Source organism: Aphelocoma coerulescens (assembly GCF_041296385.1).
Source record: "Aphelocoma coerulescens isolate FSJ_1873_10779 chromosome Z unlocalized genomic scaffold, UR_Acoe_1.0 ChrZ, whole genome shotgun sequence".
In the NCBI taxonomy this organism is placed as follows: Eukaryota; Metazoa; Chordata; class Aves; order Passeriformes; family Corvidae; genus Aphelocoma; species Aphelocoma coerulescens.
Genome location: NW_027184085.1, coordinates 9,689,063 through 9,715,002, shown reverse-complemented (window position 1 = coordinate 9,715,002; position 25,940 = coordinate 9,689,063). Strand labels below are relative to the sequence as shown.

The window sequence follows — 25,940 nt, the reverse complement described above, 5'->3', positions numbered from 1 at the left end:
TCCCTGCCAGCCACAAGGGCACCTGGCCAGGCTGGTGGTGGCAATGACCCTGGCACAGAGCCCTCTGCCCGCTGTCTACTGGAGCCCAGCCTGGCACCTCCCATCACAACACACCCCAAGGAAGTGTATTTTTCAAAATACTTCTTTATTTCTCTCAATACTGACATTACAAAAAAAAAAAAAAAAAGAAAAAAAAAAAAAAAGAAAATTACAAAAAACCCCACTATAAAACATTCAGGTCTCGTTGAAACCGAGAAAAACAAATCAGCTTGCGTCTGCGCGCTGGCCTGTCTTCTCGCTCACGGCGTCCACCACATTTCTCCACATTGAACTCCACAGGGACCAGTGGAGGGAACCAGTGGCCTCCCCTCGCTGGCCAAAGCGGGCGATTGATTCAGCAGCGCCTCACGGGTCTCCTCGCCCCACAGGGTAACACTGCACAGCTGTACCCCCAGCCCCACAGACACCCCCCGCACAGCCCCTGCCCCAAGGGACCCCCCACTTCAAGTCAGTGAATTCTCTTTTTTTTTTTTAAGAAATTAAAAAAAAAAAAAAAAAAGGATTCCTGGAGTGGAGGGGAATATTTTGGCAGGGGTTTTCTCGGTGGTGCTGTGGTCAAAAAAGAGCTGTACAAAGCCAGGTCGAACGCGCCTCCTGCTCCATAGCAGCCCTTTCCTGGGAAAAAAAAACTGGCCTGAGGCAGAGTGGGCCGAGAAAGGTAAGAAATATAAAAATTCTCCTGATGGAAATCCAAATGTTTTAAAAAAATACAGTATTTGAAAATGGAGCCACTAAACAGACTGCCTCATGCACCTCCCAGCTCCGCCCTGATGTCCAGAAACACCTCCTGAATGAATTGTCCCTGTAGAAAAATATATACACACGCCTCTCTCTTCTTATTAGAATCCCTAATTTGACCTGAAACACTAGTGAAACCCACAGCTCTGCTCACGCTTGGCTCTGCTTTTGCACCCAGATTAGTGCTACACGCACACACAACCCCACTCCAGGGGTTTGCTGTTCGTGTGGCTGAATCATCCCCCTTTCAAAAAAAGCCTGGGTGCGTCAGGCCAGTATCCCCAATACAGGCAGAGAAAAACCCTTACGAAGTTTATCTAATAAGCTCTATATATATGTATTTAAAAAATAAAAGCAGCAATGCAAACTCAACACATCTGAAAAAAGAAAGCTCCACCCTGGGCTTTCCCCCCTCCTCCTGCTGGCTGGGGCCCTGTGGGCAGCAGGTGCAGGCAAGTGCTGCCCACGGGCACTGGGGACATCCCCGGGCAGGGGCAGGAGGCTGGATGGACCATCCCCACGTGCTCCGTTGTTTGGCACAGCCGAGGCTCGGTGTAGGCTTGGCACAGGAGAGCGGACCACGGTTGGACTTGGTACCGTGGCCCCAGGTGAGAAATTGTCCGGCTACTGGGGGGGCCACCGCAGGCAGGAGTGATTGGCACCGCGGTTCAGCCGGGACCCCAAACAGCAGCAAGTATCAAAGAGGGGAAGAGAAAAACCAGCAGCGGGGATGCCAGATCCTGCGGAGTCCTATTTACACTGCGCCGGACCCCGACAAGTCCAGCTTCTTGTGGGAAGAGTGGCCTGAAAAGCAGGTGACATAAAAAACCCACAACACAACGCACCTCCCCGGGCAAAGGGCCCACGGCTCTCGCTCACGCGAGGCAGAAAAGATGGACCTCTGGGGACAAAGAAAAGGTGTGGCAGCTGGGAGAGCTGTGGCAGACAGGAGTCTCCCCATTGTTGGAGTAAAAAACCGGCCAAGAAGGATGGATAGGGGGTGGGTTGGGTGGGTTTTTTGAGGGAGAAAAGTAGTGTGAGGGGTTGGATTTTTTTTTTTTTTTGCATTTTAAAAGTGCTGTGGCACCTTGGCTCTGTGTGGGCCAGGTGCTGCGGCACATGCGTTTGGAGTATTGCTGCTTCGGAGGAGAGTCCCTGGGCTCTAGGAGCATGGGAGGTGCTGCTTGAGGATCTGTCTCGTCTGGGGAGCTATTCTGTCCGGGAAGCGGATTTTGAACTCCACGATCAAGTCTCCCCGCTGGCTGGGGGCCTTGGGGAAGGGCAGCCCCTCCCCACGTAGTCTCTTCACTGTCCCCGGCTTGATGATGTCATTGCAGGGAAGTGGGATCACCCGTCCATCGATGGTGGGAATGTTCACGGTGCAGCCGCACAAGGCCTGAGGGAGGAAGAGGGGACAGGCCATCAGACAGAGTGACCCCCCAAAGCATCCCAACAACCACATCCTGTCTCCCCACTGGCTGCTCCCTGGGTTGAACTGCCCAGCTCCCTTTGGATGCTGCCCAAGAGCATCGGGTGATGCTCACCGGTGCAAGCACAGCTCTCTGCTGGTACCAGCCTGGTCCAACCACCATGAACGGGGCTGCAGGAGACGTGCAGGAGAGGGGTGCCCCAGGAGAGGGGTGCCCCAGCCCTCATGGGGGGGGAAGGACTCTCCTTCCTACCTCCTGGGCTGCCCAGAAGGCACCACCAGCAAGCGCCCAGCCACCCACAGCAACAGCACAGGCTAAATTTAGCCCTTTTCCAGCCTCGTCTCCCAGCCTCAGGCAGCCGAAAATCCAGCCGAGATCATGGGATGCCGCCACAGCCCATCAGCTGTCACCCTCCGGAGCACGGCAGCTCTGCCCGGTGCTGGGGTTATCTATAGCACAGCCCATGTCCCATCCCTGTCACCGACAGCCCCCACAAGACTATGCTGGCATGGGACAATGCTGTGGCTGTGGCACTGAGCTTCCCTGGGAGCTGGGGTGCTGGAGGGGCTGGTTCCCATCTCCCATCCCACTGCACAGCCAGGAGCTGGTGGGGGGGTGCCACCCTGCTGCACCCCAGCCCCCGGCAGCAGCCGCACACCGGCCTGCATTGGCGAGCCACGTGACACGGGAATGCAGCAAGAAAATCCTTGTGTCCTTAAATAACTCAGACAGCTCTGTCGTACATGTGGGCAGGATCGTCTCCAGGCTTTCGGCAAGGGCTGAGCAAGAGGACTGCAGAACGATGCTTCTGGAAGGGGGCAGGGGATGGGGGGGTTGCTGAGCTACAGCCTCGAGCTTCCATGTGGGGGCTGGCACAGGTTTGTCCCTCTGAACTGGGTCCTGGGGGTCCCAGCCCTCCCAAAGCACCTTGCAAGAAGAGTGGAGGAAGAGGCAAGTGCTGTTTCTGGTGTAGGTGGGGGAATGTTCTGCATTCCCCTCCCCAGAAAAAGCCTCCAGAGGCAGAGCAGGAACAGGCACAGGGAGAAACATCTCATGCTGGCCACTGGCTCTGAGATGATGGATGGGGCTTCTGCAGCTGAACCAAGGCTTTGAACCAGAGGGTTTGCAGTGGGATCTGTGCCAGAGCTGGTTGGGGGTCTCTGGTGAGGGGAGAACAAGAGAGAAGGTCCTGTCTCCTTGCATGGCTCATCTGCACAGGACTCCTCCTGGAGAGGGTGTCCTCCAGGGATGAAGTCTTTAGCCTGCTGGAGGACGCCATCATCAGCTCTGTGTGAGCAGCAGGTGCTTGGCTGATCTCCAGCAGGTTGGGGGGTAAACAAAGGACAATCTTCCCACATCAAGGAGTTTCTGCTGTGCACTCAGGCAAGGATGCCAAAGCCCTCCTGCTCGCTGGTGCCCAGTGCTGTGTGCCATGGCTGCATGTGCCCACGTGTCCCAAGAAAAGGACACCTCCAGCCACAAAACAGAAAGGAGAACAAGAACTCCCTATAGGAACACGTGGACGGGGAAAGCAGACAGAGATGTGAGCAGAAGCGGGCGGTAACAGCGAAGGCAGACAGGATCTTAATGTTTCCTTCCCAGAGCCAAGACGCAAGAATCCGAGGCAATCGCTCCTCCACCGTATGTCCCTGTTTTTCATTCTTCTTGCTCAACTTTGCTGGCATTTGGGAAAACAGTTGCTGAAGTAACACCAGTAACTGCGGGAGCTACCCCGCATCCTAGAAAGAGGCTTGGTTCATCCCTGGGGATGAAATCACCCTGGGTTTGAGTGCTGTGCTGTGTGAGAAGAGCTTTATCTAGGTCGGCATTGGGTCCACCTCCGCTCGCAGCGGAGCCACCAGGGAGGATGTCGGCATTGGCCGTGTCCCAGCCGGGATGAGCTGAGCTGCAGGTGCTTCGAGGAAGGTAATGCCGGGTAAAGGATGCAAAGCAGGATGGTGCTGAGGGCAGGGATTAGGCAGCAGCCGGGCGGGCATGACGCCCTGCCGGCAGCACTGCCTCCCAGCAGAGGCAGCTGCTGACGGAGCCCTGAGCCTCCTCCCTCCTGCAGCTCCCCACTGTGGCACACACCTCTGATTTTAAGAAGGAAGACAACAAATCCCTGGAAAAGCACTCCTACATCTTTGATTCTGCAGCAGACAGGTGGCAAAAAGCCTGCACTGCCCTGGCCAGGCACCAAACAGGGCTGGGACTTGAGGGCTGGGAGGGCCCTCCAGCACAGCTGAAAGTGGGGCGAAGCACCCATCACATGCCAGCTTTCCTGATGGCACTATGTTCTCTCATGGCAGTGGCATGAGAGAACTAACTCAGGCTAGAAGAGGCAGCCTTGCAAGGAGGAAGGTGCAAGGAGAGCACCCAGAGGCTGAGGAGATGGAGCAGTTGTGTTCTGTCACATATTGAGGTAGTAGCATACAGAATTGGAGAGCTCCCAGCACCTGATCGTGCTCCAGAGCACTTAAGGAACTTCTTTTCCTGGAAGACAAATGCAGCAGAGTATCACACTGCCCTGGCAAGCAGCAGGCTGCGGATGACAGCCAGACCAGCATCCATGAGGATGCCCAGCATGTTGGGTTTGTGGTGGGGGAGGTCAGAGACCAGAAATTCCAGCTGAAAGAGATGAGGAATTTGTCTGGACCAGCAATTTTCCGCTTTGTGACTGCATTGTGCAAACCCACTGCCAGCTTGCAGGCCTTGCTCATGGAGCTCACAGGTGTCCAACACTCCTGGTGCAACAGTACATGGAGCTGGAGCAGGTTTCTCTGATTGCTGCTCAAAGGTCAACTCCAGGCACAAGTCCCTCCAGCCTGAGCAGTGCACAACCTTCGGCTAACATGGTCTGGGCATCAGCACAGTCAGCTCAGGGTTAACTTTACTGATAAGAGGAATGAACAGAAGGAAATATCTGAGATATGGCATGCACAGCTCCATAAATAAGGCAGTCTCTCCCAAGTATTTCTGGATCAGCCAGGAGAACCAGCTATTGCAGGAATAAACCTCTGCACTTTGCACTGTGAGGGAAACTCTACTCCTGAGTCTGCAGGTTAAGTGGAGCTGAGCTTGCTTCAGGAGTGCCTAGCTCTGCCTGGCCCACATGCTTTTTGCCACCAGTACACCCAGTCACAGCCCGAGCTGGGATGTAGAGCCACTGCAGAACTCTCCTGACTCGCTGGCACACTTCACAAGATCACGTTTCCCTACCTCAGGTCTGGCCCATTGAGCTTATTTCTATTAAACGCATTTGAGAACATAAATCTGCCTTCAGGAAGGAAAAAAAAAAAATCAGCTCATTAAGAAGACAGACAGCGTCTACCGTCTGAAAGGAACAGCAAATGGCAGCTGCCAAAAACGTCAATGTTAAATGCAGCTGCCAGCTGGGATTTATTAAAAGGTAGTTTTACAGCAGCGGTGGCGAACAGCACATCTTGTACTGAGGTAATCTCCCCTTTCCTCTCCCACCTTCGTGCAGATTGCTGGATGATCCGATGCATCCAGCCCCACCGTGACCTCCAGGATTGGCAGCCCGGAAGTGCTGAGTTTTACTCATTGCCTGGGTATTTACTTTGTTTGGTTCTTTATCTCGGAATCAAGGAAAACAGCTGAAGCACTGCTCAGGGAGGGCAAAGGATCACTTTCCTCCACGTGATCCCACTCTCTGCCTACAGGGAGAGGCACCTGGTGCAACCCCAGGCAGTAACTAAGCCACAGCAGGCTCAGGTACAGGAAAAGCAGGAATCAGATGGATGCCAGCCAACCTGGCTTTTCCCTTGTTCCTACAGAGGATGTTCCACATGTGAATACCCTACGCTAAAATGGAAAAACAAGACATATGGAGAAGGGAGAAAATGAATAAATACCACCTGTATTGGCACAAGAAGTGAGGTGTGTTCAGCAGGGACTGCAGCATCCGTGTCCCACATCCAGCACTGAGGTCAAAAACCTCCAAAACCAAGACCAAGTTGGCTTCTGCAGTTCCTTTCTTGTGACCTACCTGGTCCTTCCTATCCAGAGTTGTCCCAAATGCCATGAACCAGTGCCACCTCCCATCCCATGGGATTTACCAGCCGTACCCACCTCTTTAAGACTGATGTTTGCCGTGTAGATCACATTCGTCCCGTCCCTCTTGAAGTGCGAATGAGGCTTGTCCTTGAGGATGAAGACAATGTCTGCAGGGATGTTGTCTGGAGTGGCATCCCCTTCTTTGGGGAATGTGATTTTGGTTCCCTCCTTCCAACCCCGCTTGATGACAATGTTTAGGATCTTGTCCTCAGTCCGCATGGTCCGGCCATCAGCATTGAGCCTTCTGCGAGTGATCTTCATCCTCTTGGTGGATCCATGGTAGATCTCTTCCAGGGACACCTTGAGCTCATGGATGACAGGTGGGTCTTGGACCTTCCTCCGTGTGTGCAGGGACTCCTGGTGCCGCCGGTGAACCCCATTAATGCCATTGAAGCCAAACCGGCCAAAGGCACTGAAAGGGTCGTCGTCGTCATCCATATCCATGTCTTCCTGGTCAAAGCCATTGAACATCCGGGAGCGGCTGCTGGCAAAGAAGATGTCGAAAGGGTTGGAGCCTCCGAAGAAGGATGCAAAGGTGGCATGGGGGTCTCCATGGAAGGTGTAGTGGAAGGTGTTCCCTGAGCCACCTGAAGAGCCACCTCCAGTTTTGAGGCCTGGAAGAGAAGGGGGAAGAGGAGACATGAATGCTCCCTGTGGGGGAATGCTCTGCTGGGACTGCATTGCCCAAGTGGGAGAATGACCTCTGCCACCTCCAGGCAGTTCTTCCACCCTCTCCTTTGGTGTGCAGATCACCACCTCCAGCCCAACCACTGTGAGGGCACCATCTCCACCCATGACACACAGTCCTACCCCTACACCCTGCAAGCTCAGAAACCATTCAGGTTTTGTTCCCTCTATCCCTACTGAAGGACCTCTTTGGTTCTCTCCACCCAATTCACCTAATTTTAATTTAAAACATATCCCGATCAGCCCATCTCCATTTTTCCCCATGAGCAGGCTCCTTCCTGTCACACTTTCCTTGTCTCTGAGACTGGATATTAGGAAAAATTTCTTCACAGAAAAGTTGGTAAGGTATTGGAACAGGCTGCCCAGCAAAGTGATGGAGTCACCATCCTTGGAAATATTCAAAAGGTGTGTGGATGTGGCACTTGGGGACATGGGTTTGTGGTGAACATGGCAGTGCATCATTAAATGATCTTACAGATCTTTTCCACCTTCAGTGATTCTATAGGCAGGTGGAAGTGAGCAGACCTCCAGGTCAGCATGCAGCTCCCTGCATATTGGCTGTAAAATGCCAGGTAAGCTCCAGGTTTGGATCATCTGGCAACCCTTCCCATGGGAAACTCTGCTGCCAGGTCCCAGACTGAGCCTTACGTCACTGCAACTCCTCCCAGGTCCCAAGGAGTCAAGGCACATGACAAGTGCCCCCCAAAGAGGTCACACATGCTATGCAAGGCTATTTTTGACCAGGAGGGTTGGGAAGGGTTAAGCCAAGCCTAGCTCAGGGACTATTTTCAGGACACACCAGTGACAGTGAAGGACTTTTTCTGACAGGCTGTCCTTTGTCCCAGTCCCCCACGCCCCTTCCACAGCAGGACAAGTTTGGGGGTCTCTTCTGAGTGCTGAAGTCAGTATTCTGAGTGGGTTGAAGGGGCTTTTGTGCTTCACCTTGCCTACACAGAACATGGGACCCAGGAGCTCCTCAAAATACTGACCTCCGTTGCTCAAACAAATGGGAAACAAAAGGTGTGTGGGGGGTCATGGACCATGAGAGATTCAACTCTGATGGGGCATGGGGGAAGATGGTCTTTAACTTGATGGGGCAGCAGGGGGGACACTCTTACCCTCTTCCTTAATTCACTCGTATTTTAGATGCCTGCAGGCTATGGGGATTTTGCCAAATCCCCAGTGAGCCCCATTCCTAATAGACTGTACAGCCAGGAGGTTTCACCTTTAATCCCATGACGCCAGCCTGAGCGGGGTCCAATTTCATTGAGGCCTCCCGGGAAAAGCTGGTTTCCCACTTGAGACAGTCTCTTCTCATTTTACAGGGCGGCAAATCACTGTGCCTGGTGCATCCATCATAGCCCTGACATAACTAATGGGTCAACAATTAACCCACTGCTGCTTAATCCTGCCGGTGGCTTGTGAGGGGATGCACCTGCCTGAGAGAGGAGCTGCCTCTTCCACCCAGCAGCCTGCTCCTGCCAGACCTCCTGCTCTTTTAAGCACCCAAGTCCTGGGCTGATTAATGCAGATGCTATTCGGCACTCTCCTCGAATGGGGTTGCGCTCTTCCATCTTCGACTAATAAGGCCGCCTGCGTTGGAGCGGCTCTCCTCCTCCTCCTCCTCCTCCTCCTCCTCCGTGCCAACCACCAGACAACAGCAGCCTCTTGGTTTCAAAACAAGGGCCTATTACTTAAATTGGGAAAAGCTTTGAATCCTGTAGGTCAGCCTGTACCAGGGAGGACAATGGGACCAGTGCCCAAGTGCAGGGGGAATGTGGGCAGAAGCAGTGAGTCTCTGCTGTGTTATTTAGGTCATTTAAAGAGCTGCTAACGAACTACCCCAAGTATGACCCAGGAGGTGAGCTCCTTTCACTTCCATTTCTCAGCTGGCACCTGGAGTTTTGAGGCAGAGAACACGGAGAGCCCAGCCACCCCAGGAAGCAAGGTGACAAATTGCTGGAAAAGTGAAGCTGCCTGGGGAGGACCAGGATAAGAGGTGATTTCTGACACCTGTGGAGCATTCACTCTCTCTGATTCTTTGGAAACCATTCCCATTTCAGGAATAGGCATGAAACACTGAACCACCTCTTTGTGAAAACCCTCCCTTCACCTCTGAAACTGATTTGGACTCCACATCCCTGCCTCCCAGTGGGCAGTGCTTATCCCCTTACCTTCCTCTCCATACTGGTCGTACACAGCTCGTTTCTTGGGGTCACTCAGGACATCGTAAGCCTCTGCAATCTCCTTGAACTTCTCCTCAGCGTTGGGGTCTTTATTCTTATCGGGGTGATATTTCAGGGCCATTTTCCGATAAGCCTTCTTGATTTCATCTTCATTGGCGCCACTCTGGATACCCAAAATCTTGTAATAGTCCTTCCCCATGACGGCAACGCTGCCGGGAGCCGAATACTTATTCCTGAAAGGAGAAAGACAGCTCTTCGTAAGGTGAATATCACAGTGGAGCAGTTGGGAACGGGACCAGTACACACTTGTCACGGAGCCGATGCTCCCTGTGTCCCAAGGGCCAGCAGCACCAGAGCTGGCTCAAGTCCACGCTTCCCAACAGAGGTCAGAGCCCTGGTGCCAGAGTATGTCCCAGCTCTGGTTTTACCCCGCTAAGCCCCACGGCAGGGATGGACAGACTCATCTCTGAGGCTGACAGGGAGAGAGAGCCCAAGTCGGGGCACGGCGCTATTATAGGGGCTACGCCACTGCTAACGTCAGGCCAGGACCACGTCCCTGTCCGTCCCCCCCTGCCTGAGTCAGGAGGGCTGAGCTATGTCCAAATGTAGCTGCCTGCCTGTGTCCACCCCCTTACCTTGTTCTCTCCCAGCTGGGGACCTGAGACCCAAGTCAGGGTGATGACAGCAGGTTTTGGAGGCTGAAAGCAGTGGCAGGGACCACGCTGTACCTTCACCTTAAAGGAACTTCAAACATTTTGTTCCTGAAAGCAATTGGCATTCAGCTGATAAGCGCCTCCGGCTGTCAGAGCCATAATTTGTATTTAGCGGAGAGAGAACGGAGCCGTTAGACAGAAACATCTTGTGATGGTGGGAGGGCTTTTTTCTTTTTTTGTTTAAAAAAAACCCAACACTTTCTAGCCTGACTTGCACTCCCTGAGAGCCTCCAACTGGATCTTGCAGTAAGCCAGGAACTCAGGGCTCACTCGCTCCATCGCGCGGAGGCCGAGGCCATGCCCATGCCTATACTAAGGCATGGAAAACCCGGTGGCTGTAATTCATCCCCCAGTCACCGCTGGAGTCACAGCCACCCAGGGAGCAGCCAGGAGAGATAGCAGGGCTGCTCCTCCAGAAAAAAGCTAACAAGTCCCATGCTTCTCCACAGATGTTTCCCACTGCTCCTCGGCTTTTGGCTATCTGACAGCAAACACTTGATACCCCGAACCTCAGGGTCTGGCCTGGCCCCTCTCACACTCAGTGCTGACCCTGCTCCCCAGGTGCTGCCCCAGCAGACCTGCACTCCCACTGCTCATATCGTGCTCCCTGCTACAATCCAGGTTTCCCCCATCCTTGCTCCAAATACACCTGAGCCACCTCAACTCACTGTGCCCCGCCAGCAGATGGATTTTGGCATAGGGTGTGAGCCTTGGCCCTTTTCTTCACCATCATACAAGCTACCACATGTTCTCCCCATCCTTATTCTATCCATGACCTCCCACTGGAAGTCACAGAGGGACCCCCCAACCACCACAGCTCAATCAAGGGTGGCTATGCTCTGCTAGGATCCATGCCTGGGTGCTACACTGAGCCCCTGGCAGTCACATCAAGCATCCAACACTTGCCTTGGGCTATGCCTTGGGCAATGACCACCTCCAGGGGCTTGGAAATCGGCCCCACATTTGGCCACCTCCTTCCAAACCACCAACTTCTGCTCTTTTTTTGCTCCAGCCATGAAGCAGGTGCTTTGCTGTAGATGGGGAGGGGGGCTAAGGTACCCCTGAAGGACCCAGTGAGGGGAGATACAGGCATCTGCAAACACTGTACAGCAGCTCAGGGGGCACAGAATAGGTGGGAGGAGGTCCCTGGGGGCATAAAGAGCATCTGACAGCATCTCCTGTGGCAGCTCCCGGATGCCAGCACATTTCTGTACCAGCTCCTACATGCAGAGATGCCAGCAGCACCCAGCCCACGCAGGTGCTGGGGGATGCTCTGCCCCCAGCCCACACCCACCTCCCCATTTATCCTCCCTAAGTGGCGGGGGGGCTGCAGGAGACCCTGGGGTGAGCAACAGGCAGGAGAGCCAAGAGCTATCCTGTCCATTCTCCCCACCAAGGGTCAACCCAACACCCTGCTTCCCACAGCTACCCCCAGGGGAGGGCAGGGGCTCCCTGAGACCAGTACTGGGACCAGGATTTGGCCCTGTCTGGAGGTTGCCAACCCTCCCACAGCGAGAGCAAACCAAGCTGTGCTAAAGACTACCCCATCACACCCTAGCTCCAGCAACACAGAGGTGACAAACCTTTAACTGTCGCTGCCCAGGGACCACAGTATCCGGCTCCGACCCCACGCAGCCCAACCTGACAGCACCGCTGGGACCCCCTCACCTGGCCAAAACCCCACAGCGCTTCCCATGCAAACACATCCCGTCCTGGCAAAACGCTGCCCCCACCCACAAGATCTCTGGTCTTGCCCAGCAAGAGATCTTTGGCCGGGGTGGGAACGCCTGATGAGGATCTCTGACCTGACCGGGGACCCCTTCGGCTGGCTGGGAGCCGAGGGGAGGGGGGAATTTCTGTACCGAAATGCATCCCGGTGCCGCGGTTTACCGTGCCAGAGAGGACCAGGTGCCGGCGGGTGACCCGGTGGGTTAAGGCACGCTCCAGAGGCTCAGCTCACATGCACAACGGTGGTAAAACACGACTCTGTCCCCGCAGAGCCTCCCTCCTTCCCTCCCACCTCTCTGGGATCAGCTGCGCCTTGCCACCGATCCTCTCCCCCTTCTGCTCAGTCATCCTCTCCTGCCTTCCCATTTAACCCCCTCGGGAGCGGTGGGGGGTTTCAGGCAGGCAAAGGCATTTCTGCATTGCCCTTGCAAACTGGATGCCTCCAGATAAGCCACGGCCACCCTGCCTTGGAGAAAACCACAGGCATTCCCATGCCCTGCTGAACCAGCCCAGCCTCCATCCTCCTCTTGCAACCACACCAAAAGAAAAAAAAAATTAAATAAAGAATAAATCTTTGTTCCGGCCCCGCACATGACATCAGCCCGAGCAACTGCTGGGCGAGCGCGCCAGCTGAATAGCGATCGTTTGACATAATCCCTCCGCTCGGCAGTCATCTAAGGGAACAAACCCACCCTGGCAACGGCACAAGGTTTTTTTTTTGTTCCATCTCGGGGTGCAAGGTCACCGCGGGATTCCAGAGACAGGCACTGATGGTTTAATGAGGACACAAGGTCGAGAGACAGAAACCCACTTACCGAAACTTTACGAACACATTCATAGTCCAAGCTGTCATTTTTAAAGGCTCTAGTTTTATTTTAAACATCGCGGCTGTCCGCAGGCGGCGGCAGGTGCTGTGTGCCCGGCCGGGAGGCACTGGAGGGCGGGAGGAGGGTGGCGGAGCGAAAGGTGCCGGCTCGTGCCGGGGATGCCGCCGCCGCCAAGGGATGCTCTGCTGGCGAGTCCCCCCCTCCACCTCCTCCGGCACACCCAAAGGGCTGCTCCTCGCCAGCCCGGCAGCCGTGGTTGCCTCTGACCTCGCTCCCAGGTTGGCTCCGAAACGGCTCCTCCAGTCAACGTGGTGCTGCCGGGGAGCTGTCGTCCTTTGTGTGCTTCCCAGCCACGCACGGAGAGACCCTTCAATGGAGTCACTTGCCGTGCTGTAATTTTCCTTTTAATTGGTTTCTCGACGCTTTCTCGTTAAACTGACAGATTAAGACACTTCTGCTTAATCCGTCAGCTCTGGCATTCCTCTTCCCTGCTGCCGCAAGGCACCCAGCCGCCCGGTACCGTCACGTCCCCCACGCAGCCCCCGCCGAGGAGCGCAGGGAGCGCAGCCAGGAGCCCCCCGGTGTCCCCAGAAACGACTCTGCTGACGCCCAGGGCTGAGCACCCGCCAGGCGAATCGGGTAGGGAGAAAAGTAGGGCGGCGTTGATATGGAAAAAAGTCACGTTAACCAATGTGCACCTCCCCAGCTTTTCCCGTTCGGATGCATGGGGGTCCCTGTATCCCCCTCACCAGGCGCCGGCACCGGTCCCGCGGCAGAAGGGATCTGAGTGCCGCACTCCCGCCCGGCGTCCGGCGCTCCCCGTGGCGGCAGGGCAGCGGGATGGGGACGGTGCGTCCCCCGAGCCCACGGCGCAAAACCTACTTCTGAGAAGTCACCTTCAGGCGCGCTAAGGAAAGCCAATGCCACCGCGTTCCCCCGTCTGTCACCGTCACTTGCGGGCCACAGAGAGCATCCTCTCCGGATGCCCTACACCGAAATTGGGCAGCCGTACTGGGAACATCACCAGGCAGCTCCTGCATCCCACCCGCGGCAAGCGAAACGCCGGGCGGGCGACAGCCCCTATCCCGCTGCGGCCCCAGGGGCTGGGGTCCCGCCGAGCTCCGAGCCAGCTGGGTTCGGCGAGGCGCGGGTGCCGAGGCAGCGCATACCTCTCGGCGCGGCTCCAGAAGAGCAGGATGGCCGGCATGGCAGCGTATCCCGGGTTCAGTCAGGGAGCTGGTGGGGATCTTGTCGCGCCGGGGCAGGCAGAGCCACCCGTGCCCGTGCTGGATGGCAGCCGCAGGCAACCAGGCAGCAATGTCATGACTACCCGCAATGAATCATCCCCTCCCCGAGCCCCCACACGCACCGCCCGCCTCCCCCTCCCCACCGACAGCCCCACTGGGGTGCCGGCACCTGCGTGGGGATGGGGTTAACCCTCCCCTCGCTGCCTCTTGCCAGCACAGCCCCCGCTGCCAGCCCCGCCGGCGGCCGCCTCCTGCGTGGGCACGGATCAGGACCCCCGCTCAGAATCTCCCCAGAGAGGGTCCCCCATTTCCATACCCACAAAGTGCTGCTGGGGATGGTGTCAAATACCACTTGCTATCACCCCTGACAGGGTCCCCAATTTCCAGACCTATCTGGTGCTGGCTCCTGGGTGGAGATGCGGTCAAGTCCCTCACAGAGTCTCCCCAGGTAGGTTCCCCTCTTTTCAGCCACACTTGGCTGCTCACAGTTGTGTGGAGATAGGGTCAAGCCCCTCCATGCTGCCTCCCCGCATAGGGCGCCCCATTTCCAGACTTAGCAGGATGCTCACAATGCCATGGGGATGGGGTTAAGCCCCCTCATTGCACAGATCAACACCCCGTGCCTGCTGCCCAGCCCCACTGCGGGGCTAAGAACTTCATGGGGATGGGATTTATCCCCCTCTCAAGCCCACAGGCACTATCATTTTTAGGGGCTGTCACATACATGGGGGTTCACCCACACGTTGTGCCCAGTACACAGACCCACGGGGTCCAGGCGTGACCCCCTGCCATGATCAAGCCCCACTGGGACCCACTGTCTGCCCCAAGAGGAAAGAGATTAACCCTTCCCTCCCGGCCAGCCCTCCCAGGAGACACTGTCACCTCGACTGGGGACAGGGGTTAACCCCTTCCATACTGGTCCCTCTAAACCTGTTACTGTTACCTGGGTGGGAGGTTACCAACTTTCTCACCAGCCAGTTCAGCCCCACTGGGATACATAGGTACCCCCAGTATGGAGGTGGAGGAGTGTTGACCCCTTCTTGGTCACACCACATAGCTCAAACAGGGCACATTATTCCCTCCAAAGTGAAACAGGAGAGAGGGATTAACCCTAACCTCACCACCCTCTCCAGCCCCACAGGGCTGTATTGTAGCCCCATGGCAGGGGTATTAATCTCTCTCTCCCAGCCCCACTTGGATGCACTATCTCTGTTACGGAGCAGAGGGGATTAACCCCTTCCTGCCACCCCCTTCAGACCCACAGGGACACATGGTCACCAAGTAGGGCAGCCCAGTTAACCCTGACCCACAGCCCCACCAAGAAACCCTGACATCCCACAGGGGCCAGAGATGCCAACCCCTTCCTCCCCCACCTTCAGCCCCATAGAGACTTCATGTCATCCCATGGTGACAGGACAGAGTGGCTGGCTTTGGTTCCCCAACCATGAAGGGGAAAAGGGGCTAAGCTCCCAGACCCACAGCAAAACCCTGTCACCCCTTGGGGCAGAGAGGCCAATCCTGCCAGCCCCCAGGGACACCCTATTACTTCATAAAGCAGAGATTTAAGCCCCCACATCAGGACAGACCATCCCCCCATGGGTGCAGCGGGGTGAGCGTTCCTTCCCAGTCCTACAGGGACATGCTGTCATCCCATGGGCAGAGGGGCCAACCACCTCCAGCCCCATAGTGACACCCGGTCACCCCTTCAGGCCGAGGGACTGTCCACCTCAGCCCCATAATGACACCCTGTCAGCCCTGGGAAAGATCCTCCCCAGCCCCACAGTGACATTCCATCACCCCACAGGGCAGGGGGACTGACGAATCACCCCAACTTCATGGCAGCAACTTGTCAACCCACGGCGCAGAGAAATGACGCCCCCGTCCCGTGGCAACACCCTGTCACCCTATGGGCAGGGGTATTGACCCCACGGTGACACCTTGTTACCCCCGAGACAGGGGCACTGCCGCCCCCGCCCCACAGTGACACTTTGTCACGCCCCGGGGCATTGGGTAAGACCCCCGCCGGCCCCACAGGGCCACTCTGTCAGCCCCCGGCGTGAGGGGGACTGACCCCCGCCCAGCCCCACGGCAACACCTTGTCACGGCGCAGAGAGTGACGCCCCACCCCACAGTGACACCCTGTCACCCCCCCAGTGCGGGGTGACACGACCCCCCCATCCCCACGGCGAACCGCCTCGCTCCATGGGGCGGGGGGACTCATTCCCCGCAGCCCCACGACAACAACTTGTCACCCCACGGCGGTCCCACAGTGACACCCTATAACCCCACTCGGCAGGGGGACTGTCCCCCCTCGCCACGGTGTCTCGCCGCGGTGGCGCAGGCGGGGCCGGGCTGCGGGGGTCGGTGTGGGGGTCCGGGGGCGGTCGGGGGGGCCCCCCCCGGCACTCACCGCTCCCGCTGTCCCGGGGCGCCGCGCGCTCGCTGGGCCGCCCCCGCCCCCGCCCCCCGGCCGCCACGTCAGGGGAGTCCCGCCCGCGCGCGCCACGCCCCTGTTGGCCCGGGGGGCTGTCCATCGCCGCGCCGCGCGGCGCTGATTGGTTGTCTCTGGAGGGGAGGCGGGGCGAAGGAGGGCCCCAGACGCTCCGCTGCCCGCCTCTCCCCCCCCGCGCCTCCCCGCCGCCGCTTTCCATTGGCCAGTTCAAGCCTGCACCGCCCTTTCGGCGCTCTCTGATTGGCCTGGAGCTCGCTCGCAGCGGCGGGATCCCCGGGGGGAATCTTCTGGAAAGGTGTGACGTCACCGCGGGGCCGCGCCTCACGCCGTGCCTCAGCGCTCCCTCCCCCGCCGCCCGCGGGTCCGGGGGCTCGGGGAGCGGGGGATGTGACCCGGACCCGGGGCGGTGCGGCGGCGGTGGGTGGTTCTTACAGCGCCGGGGGCACACAGCACGCTCTGCGGGGCTGGGGGCTACGCAGGGCCTGTGCCCCATCCCCCAGGGCCTGGCAGCCCCCCAGGACCCCGGCCCGGGCCGGGCTGGCGTTGTGCAGAATCGCAGAATCACTGAGTCAGTGTGGCTGGGAAAGACCTCTGAGCTCAAGTCCAACCTATGAGTGGACACCACCCTATCAACCAGACCATGGCACCAAAGTGCCATGTCCAGTCTTTTTATGAACACCTTCGGAGATGGTGACTCCACCACCCCCCTGCGCAGCCGATTCCAATGCCCAGTCAGTCCTTCTGTGAAGAAGTTCTTCCTAATGTATAGCCTAAACCTCTCCTGACACAGCTTGTGGCTTTGTCCTCTTGTCCTGGCACTTGTTCCCAGGGAGAAGAGACTGACCCCTATCCCGCTACACCCTCCTGTCAGCTCATTGTAAAGCGTGGTAAGGCCCCCTTGAGTCTCCTCCAGGCTGAACACCCTGAGCTCCCTCAGCTGCTTCTCATCAGACTTGAGCCCCGTACCCTTCCCCAGCTCCGTTGCCCTTCTCTGCTGAAGGAGGTTCAAGGTCCTGGAAGCACTTTGCAGGGCTGGGAGGGCTGGACCCAAGGTGGGAATTGTGAGGAGAAGGCGTCTGGAAAGTACTGGAGCAGTGGGGCCGTGCTGTGGGAGTGCAGGGCAGTGTAGGCATCCCAAGAGCCCTGCCTGCATAAGGTGTGCCCTGCTCCATATGGGACTGGTGGGGGCAGGTGGGACAGCAAGTCCCTGAGGCACTTAAAAAGGCCATTGTGGTGCTAGAGTGAGTCCAGAGAAGGCCAATAGTGCTGGTGAAGGGTTTGGAGCACTAGTCCTATGAGAACTGGCTGAGGAAGCTGGGGATGTTTGGAGAAAATGAGGTTCAGGGAGCACCTTATCACTCTTTGCAACTCCCTGACAGGAGATTAAAGCCAAATGGGAGTTGGTCTCTTCTGCCAGGCAACCAGGGACAGGACAAGAGGACAAAGCCTCAAACAGTGCCAGGGGAGGTTTAGTTTGGACATTAGGAAGCATTTCTTCACAGAAAGGGTGATTAGATATTGGAACGGACTGCCCATTTGTGGACTCCAGGTGGTGGAGTCAGCTGTCCCTGGAGGTTTTTAAGGAGAGATTGGATGTGGCAGTTGGTCTGTGATCTGCTTGACAGGGTAGTATTTGGTCATAGGTTGGACTCGATGAGCTCAAAGGTCTTTCCCAGCCTAATTGGTTCTGTGGGGTGCTCTGACATGTCTGACAGGGGTGGTGGGTGAGCATCCACTCCCCAGGAACAATATTGTTGCCAGATCAAACACCCAGTGTGACGGGGCCAGGGTCCTTATGCAACAGAGGGTGGCTGAGAGTCTTTAGCTGTGTGAGGCTGGGACGGCTGACACTGTGTTATGCTTTTTCATTGTGTAAAAGCCACTGGACTCCAAAGCCCTGGTCCAGTGGGGGGCTCAGTGTCTGTGTTTAAAACAGCTTTTGCTCTGACATCGGTGCATCACAGCTCCACAGCAGCTGTCGCCAGCTAGCAGGGAAACTGGGTAGCTGAGCCACACACGCTGCCAGCGCTGTCCTGCTGCAAAGCCCTGTCACGCGTCCCCTTCCGCAGTGGGGGTGTGTTTGGGCTTTTGCCATGCGAGTCTCCCCCTTGATCTTTCCAGCATCCCGGCCTGAGTTGGACTGGGAGTGAGGTGGCTCCTGGTTGGAGGAGCAGTCTGGACCCAGTGACCTGGATTTTGTCCTGGGAAAACCTGCCTGTCTTGCGAAGAAAACCCATCTCTTGATGCTGTCGAGTTGGTGTGGAACGTGGGGACAGCATCCTGCCTGCACACCTGTCCACAGACTGAGGAGGAAGCATCTGGTTGTGCAGGTGCTGCAGCTCGTGGGTGAAGCTGAGCGCCGGTGAACCTCTGAGGCTGTTAAGATGTTTGTCCTTTTGTAACCTCTTTTTGCTTCCCCTTACTTGATGGAGTGTTTGAACAGGGCGCTTTGGAGTTCACATCTCGTCCGTCCCTTGTGGTTTGATCACAGCACTGGTCTCCCTGTCCTGCCTGGGCTAGGGTCTTTGACTCTCCGGAGTCCCCAGGCAGGGTGTGAGCAGCCGCCTGGGCTCCTCGTTTCCCACCACGGTCTCTCCGTGGAGCCCTTCTGAGCTGGAAGAGTCGGAGGTCTCTCTGCACTGCCGGTGGAGTGGCTGAGTCATCGTGGTACTAAACCAGCACTTACTCTTGCCCGTCTGTTTTGCTGAGTGTTGTTCGGTGGCCCCGTCCCCGCGGCGGGGGGGCTCGTGCTGCGTGTCCCGCGCCGTGCCCAAGCCCTGGCCTTGCAAATGCTTTTTGTTCCGGCTTTTCATCCGCCGGGAGCTTTGGGGGCCCCAGGGTGGGGGAGCTGCTGCTGGCCGTCCCCGTGCTCACAAATGATCTGCTTGGTGTGCAGCCTGCCCGGGGACAAACAAGGGCTCTGGGCCAGGGGCTGGCTGCGGCCCCGCTGGGCAGGAGCGGGGTCAGGGCAGACCACAGCCTCCCCTCCTGGGGCGCAGAGTGTGTTTTAACCAAAACCGCGCCTCCTTCGCAGCCCGTCTCCCTCGCTTGCACATCCGCACCCTTTTAAAGACACGTCGGGAAAGTGCAGGGAAGGGTGGCAGGAATAATTAAAGGTACGAAGCCGTTTCCATAGATGGAACAATTACATAAACTGGCTCTCTTCCGTCTGGGGGAAGAGATGACTGAGGGAGGCATGATGGGGAATAATAAAATCCTGTGTGGTGGGGGGAAGGAAGGTGAGCAGGGAAGGGTTGCTCGAGTTCCTGTAATGGGGCATCTTATGTCAGAAGATGCAGTGACCTTTCAGGACATGAACGCACTTTCTGAAACAGTTTGGGATTAACCTGTGGAGATGGTGGCCTTAGGTGAAGTGGTGGAGGGAAGATGTAAGAAACTTGCCTGGGATCAAAAGGCAATTGAGCAAATTCCTGAAAAGAGAAATCCACGAGGGTGGATGAGCCCACTGATGGTGATTCTGGTGCAGGAAATCCCCAGACTGCCGGAGTGAGCAACATGCTGTGTTCACCTGGAGCCTCACCTCCAGAGGTAGTGGGGAGGTGGGAAACTGCAGCCTGGGCTGTTTTTCTGTTAAAACATCATTACTTGGTGTCTGAAGGTTGGAGCAGAGGAGAAGGCCACTTAGCACTTCAACGACCTACCTGAGTGCCCTGCCACTGCAAGGAAGACCTTTCCCAGCTTGCTTCCACCTCCTGCAAGCTGGATCTGGGTCTCCCCATGGCTGAGCGATGGGGCAGGAGCAAGGCACTGGCTCCTTGCTGCTCCCCTGTCCCGCTCAGACTATCCTGCTCAGTGCAGCACAGGGAAGTCTCCAATGTCTGTGGCTGGGTGAGCTGGGGAGATGCATCTGAGGACACCGGGCTTGGCAGCAGCAGGGTTTGCGCTCTGTTCTCCATGGTGAGAGCAGCACCCACGCATTTGGTGCTGTCTCTCCTTCTTGCCTGTTCCCATCCTCAGAGATGTCGCCCGCCTTTTCCAGCACCCTGAGCTGCAGCAGGAGGAAAAAGCTGCAAGGAAAAATCCATGATCAGTATTTTTTTTTTTTTTTTTTTTTTTTTTTTTTTTTTTTTTTTTTTTGGTGGGATTAATGCACCATTCCCTGCCTGCTGCTGTCCTGGCTGTGGTCTGAGCTCTATGCATCTCTAAGGAGATACTGGTGGGTCACCTTCCAGGACAGGTTGGGCTCTTAGTTCCTTCCGAAGCTGCTGTTTGTGCCAGGGAACCCTGTCCAGGAGACATGGGAACTAGCTTCCTCGGGGTTCATCCAACCCCTGGCCTGTCCTCTGAGGAAACCACCAGCTCTCACCCGCTCCCAGTCACCCTGGTTGTGTCGGTAGCCTCAGCACGTGGTGGGCTTGTGTCTGCCTGGCTCTGAGCATGGGGTAACCCAGACGGGAATGGTTCCCAATAGTCTCGTGCTGCAAGCAGGATCAGCCACAAGGTCAGCATGCGCTGCTTGGGGCTTTATCCAGGCTGACGTTGCAAACCACCAAGGACAGGCATTGCAGCACTAGAAGAGCTTGTTCCAGCAGCATCTTCCATGTCCTTGTGCTGCTGTGTGTCACCAGAGCCTGACTGGCCTCCCAGGGTGTGCGGGAGGAAGGGGGTGGAAGCTACTCTCAGCCATAATGATGGTGTTCAGTTTGTCCTTCCCGGCTGGGGCTGAGGATGGTGGCCTCTGTCTACCCCCTGCCAGCGCCGCCGGCGGCAGCCGAGCCGGCCGCTCCGCTCGGCACTCCGCACCTGCGGGGGTGGCATAATGAGCCATGTCCTTGTCTCAACCTGCCGCTTCCTCTCCCGGCAGCGTCTGTGCTGCCAGCTGGGTTATTTTTTCTTTTTCATATTTTTTTTTTCCTTCTTCTTTTTATCTCCTTTCTTTTTTTCCTTCCTGCCGCTATTCTTGAATGGTTCCCAGCCGGTGGTTGGCAGGCAGCCCTAGCTGGAGACCATCTCCTGGGCTGACCCCTGCCAACCCCCTCGGATGAGCACAGCAGGGCTCTCCTGCCACCCACATCGGGTGTGCGGGTGAGATGCAAGCAGCTCTGAGTGGCAGTGGGCAGCAGTGTGTGGGAGAATTTGATCTTCTCCAAGTCCCTTGCTGTCCCCACCTGTGCTCACGCTCTGCTGGAGTGTCCAGATCCTGAGGACAGGAGTGAGTGGGAGGAAAGGGCAAGCATGAAGGATGCTGCAGTGCTTTTTTTGTGGTAGAGCCTCAGGAACAGAAAGGTTCCACTAGGCAGATCCTGCCTTTGCACACTTTGGTTTGTCCTGACCTAGCCCGCTGTCTCCCTTGCTGAACCACCAATGCACAGGCCTAAACTGGGCATGCAGAATGTGTGGTAGGGGAAAGCCCCTTGTGCAGACATCTCTGCCAGCTCTGTCTCAAAGCAGGTGAAAGAGGAAGGGCAGTGTCCCTACCCCGACTTGGCATGCTGGAATGTGGCAATTTGTCCCAGGTTGCTGTGGGAGTCAGCAGCAGGCATGGGACTAGAATCTGGAGTGTCTTGACTCTGGTTGTGATGCTACCCAGCAAGGCAGGACGATGATAAAGGAGAGCCAGCAGCACCCCCACAGTCCCCGCCGTCGTCCTTGCAACTCACCTCTGACCTCCACATCTCCCTGGAAGGGAAGCCAGCTGTGACAGGGAGCCAAATAGCGTCAGTCACCCCCGGGGACCCATCTGTGCGTGGAGGACGCGCGCTGAAGTTTGGGTTGGCTCTATTTCAGCTTCCAGCCTTTGCCCTGCTTTCATCAGCAAAGTTGTCCTGCAGCACTTGGTTCCTCCTGGGTACGTCTCTCCCAAGTTATACTTTGACCAAGCTATTTACTTGGTTTCTCCTGGGGATGTCTCTCTGTCCAAGTTACATTTTGACCAAGTTGTTTCTGCTCTGTGTTTTGGTGTCAAGCACACTGAGCCATTCTAGTCTCACCAGCCAGCCCATTTAGGAAATTTTGGCCTTGAAACATCCTAAAGTCCCTGCTTTCCAGGACAGGGGTGTCCCTAGGTGCTTCCAGCAGGGGTGTTGTCCCTGAAAGACACAGCTGGAGGTGGGTAGTGTCCAGGCTGGAGACAAACCCTGCTGCATCTACTGGAAGTGTGTCCATCTGATGCCTTTCCATTGCAGATCTGCCTGGCACCTAATTATTGATATTCCAAATGAACTGTGAGGAGTTCATTGGGACAGCAAGTGGGGCCCAGCTGACTGCTATAGGAAGCTTCATGTCTCTGTGGTGCTACCAAATCTGTGACCTCTGGAATAAAAGTAAAAATATCACAGGGATTGTCTGCAAGGAGGATTTTCAGAAGTAGCAGGCTAGCTTGCCTTTATTTTGGTCTTGACTCTTCTCTGTTGCCTACCAAACTTCCTTCCCTGTGTCTGCCCTGGCCCCATGGCAGGTGGTGCTTAGAGGGATGCAGGTGATGTTCTTCTGAGGGCAGAAGATTCCGCTGGTGCTGCAGTGGTAGTGGTTTGCTTCCCTGTCTACCCACAGCCCATAACTACAATCTCTCTGATTTTGCTGCTTCCTTAGTATCCCATCTCCTTATGGATAGTGAGCAAGTGAAGCTCTAAAGATCCCTGTGCAGAGGAGAAAGCACAGGGTTAAGATTCCCAAACACTCCCTCAGGAGTGCTGGAGGATGCTGAGGTGACCCTGTCTTGTCTCTAAAAGTAAAAGGAGACATGTGGAGCTCCCTAACTCTGGGCATCTTGACTCAGTTTCATGGGGTTTTGTGACTCTCAGCCCAGCCCTTGGACTTGCTGTATGCCACTGTGCTGGTTGTGTGATAGCTCTGCAGATCTCCAGGTCACTGCTCCTGGCAGGGAACAGTCTCGCCTAGAGCTTTTCACCAGGAGCCCAAGACACCAGCCAGTCTTGATGCTGAAATGGGAGGGGATTGCAGTAGTGAGTGAGCTGAGGATGCTGGCAGGGGCTGGCTGAACATCTAATGCTCTGGCTGGAGGCTGTAGCAAGGAGGCTTTTCCTCTCTGGCTGTTTCTTGCTTGGAGGCAGAATAGGGGGAGATGGGGCAGGATGTGGAGGTGGTGTTTGAAATGGGGAGTGGTTAACAGCGTCTTATAGGTCACCATCTGCAAGTCAAGTAGCTTTCTCATGTCCCTCTGATCCAGAGGGCAGTCCTTGGGGGTTTCAGTTGGATCCGGTCTCCCTGGGTGCCTATCACCAGGTATCTGAGCAAAGTCATACTCTCCTGGCAGACATGTCTGTAGTGGCTGCTCTCTGCATGTGTTTCTGCTGGATGCATTGCTCTTCTCCTTGGGGAAAAGGAGATTCGTCTTGTCCAGGTGGCCTCAAAGGTGTTCACTAACCTTGGCAAGATGTCCTGCTCCTTCCACACTTGCCCAGCTTGGAATGAGGATCCTGCTCATCACCTCCATCACTCAGGTTTGGTGGCAGAGCCTGGGCTTGGGGCTAAGCTTGTCCTCCTTTGGAGCACAGACATGAGAGGAGACGCCAGGAGCAGAGTGAGCCCTGCATTCTCCTCTCAGCCCAGGCCAAAGGACTGGACAGGGGGTTGGCTCTTCCCCAGCACCCACCAATGCTTCCCAGCATTGTGGAGGTGGGACTCCAGAGAGGCCAGATCCCTGGGGATGCAAAGATATCTGGAAGCCCTGCACAGATGACCAGCGGTGCAGCCCACATATGGAGCAATGGGGCTCTCATTCCCAAAGCCATGTCCTATTTCCCATGGTGAGAACTGCAGAGAGGATTCAACCTGGCACATGGTGCCAGACCCCAAGATAAACCTGATACATCCAAGTATCAAGTACATACAAAGAAAATACATCCAAGCCCGGTCAGGGGTGGTGGTGGGTGAAAGTGAGACTTTGGAACCCCCCCCCCCCCTTGGATTTGCTGGGAGAGAGAGCATGGAGAGGGAAAAGTTACAGTGCTGTGTAATTATGGAGTAAATGAGGAGAGCAGCAGCGTCTCCACATGAGAACAGGATAGAAGAATTAATGCTTCAGAAAATCAGTCCCAAACTGATTGCCTTCTTTGTTTCAAATTTCAGTAAGGGCAGCAGCACTTGAAAGTACAGCCCAGAGGATGGGGAGTGGGAGGGAGGCGGAGAGGAGAAATTGCCGCTGCTGGAAAGGAACAAAAACACAGCAGGTTCAATGTACTGGGCCTGGGGAGAGAGGCTGAGCTGCACCATGGGGACCTGGGATTGCTGCCACACAGTGATGGTGGCAGGGTCCTTTGGCAAACCACCTTCTTTATAAAGTGTCTCTCAAGCTGGCATGGGACTGAATGACCTGTGTTTGTGGTGGAGGAGGGTTCAGCAAGGGAGACAGCAGGCGAGGTCAGGACAAACCAGCAGTCTGGGTACATACAGGTCCCTGTGTCTGGTCTCAAATTCTAGATAAGGCTGAGGAAAAATATGAATGCTCAAAGTCAAATGGGAAGAGCAGTCATTGAGGGCGTGGGCCCAGACAGGGCACACAGTGGGTGCTGATGCTTTTGCTTCCTTGAGGTGTGTGTTGGGCATCTGAATTCCTAGGTCACTCTGAGGTGAGCATCAGTACCCACAGCAGGAAATGTTCCCTCTCCAATGCAGATATTGGCACGTGTCTGCAATTAAAGGGGGGAACTGAGCTGGGTACCTGTCCTGCAGGTCCTGGGATACCTGTGGGTGCATCAGTGTCTCACTCCCGTACAAGGAGAGGGAGAATAGGATTTGGGATGTGTCATGACAACTGAGCATCATGGATGCCAGGATCTGTGACCTGGGTCTGTGTTGGGAAAGGGTCCCGTGCCAGGGCATGATGACATGTTCATGGATGCCACATGCACTGTGGTGGCTGCCACTGCAGCACTGCAGGTTGGTGCTGCTGAGTGAATGGGAGGGAGGTGGAGATGGGATGTTTTCTTGGGCACCTCGAGGGACTTGAAGTTATTCTAGGAAAAGTAATGAACTGAATCAATTCCATCTCTCAGCTTAGTGCAGTGGCTTGTCCCACACTCATCCGGAGTTATGTGAGGACACGCCGACAGAGCAGGGTCATGCTGGGGCACAAGCAAGCATCACTCTGCCCTGCTGCTGCCTGGCCATGCCTGTGTGTGCCCCGTGTGTGCTGGGTCAGCAGAGCCCACGCATCGTGGAGTGTGTTGGGGGTGTGCACACTTGTGTGGGCACAGACTGCATCTGTCAGGGGTTGCACACTGTGGTGTGCTGTGACATCTGTGGCACCTGTGAGCCTGTGCATCCTGGGAAGTGTTTGCTGTGTGACAACCCCAGGCCAGACCTTTCAGCTTAGTAATGGAGGTTTCTGTCCATGCCCATCCCACATGGATGTGTCAGTGGGCATTCACACACTGCCTGCCATGCACATATGTAACCCCTGTGCCATGCGTGTGCCAGGCCCTGCACAGCTCCTGCCAGGTCCAGCTCAGGCTTTTTGGGGTGGATTGACCTGTGTGGCCATGGTGAGGGTTTTTGCTGCAGTAGCATCCCTGTAGAAGGGTCTCCACTGAGCCATGGGGACAAAAGTGGCTGGGAATGCTTTTCTATGTGTAAGGAGGTATGTCCCGTGTGAGAGTCTCTGGCTTTAGGACCTCAAAGTGACAGGGCATTCCCCGCCGCTGGGAATATGGGACCCCCCACCATGCCATGAATCTGCCCCAATCAGGGTTGCCCTCCTACGGAGCTGGGGTTCTCCTGGCAGGACGTGTACAGGTGCAGACTGTACTTCTGTTTGGAGAGGGTGGTGAAGAAGGCGGCTGGGGGGGCCGGAATTCCTGGAGGTCGTAGGGG

The 25,940-nt window shown here is 56.2% G+C and overlaps 1 protein-coding gene across 7 annotated transcripts; it reads right to left on the bottom strand.

Annotated features, from left to right (window-relative positions):
* Positions 1-490: 490 nt before the first annotated feature.
* On the bottom strand, positions 491-16,160 carry DNAJB5 (DnaJ heat shock protein family (Hsp40) member B5). Of its 7 annotated transcripts, none has more exons than XM_069001427.1 (4): positions 16,104-16,160; positions 9,167-9,411; positions 6,321-6,919; positions 491-2,194 (listed from the first exon to the last, which is right to left on the bottom strand). In XM_069001427.1, the coding sequence occupies exons 2-4, from the start codon at positions 9,375-9,377 to the stop codon at positions 1,961-1,963; spliced, it is 1,044 nt and encodes a 347-aa protein (XP_068857528.1). In that variant the 5' UTR covers positions 9,378-9,411; positions 16,104-16,160; the 3' UTR covers positions 491-1,960. The 7 variants fall into 7 exon arrangements, with proteins under 7 accessions (XP_068857528.1, XP_068857524.1, XP_068857525.1 ...); XM_069001423.1 differs by lacking the exon at positions 16,104-16,160 and adding an exon at positions 12,435-13,793; XM_069001424.1 differs by lacking the exon at positions 16,104-16,160 and adding an exon at positions 13,616-13,793.
* Between the last annotated feature and the right edge of the window lie 9,780 nt (positions 16,161-25,940).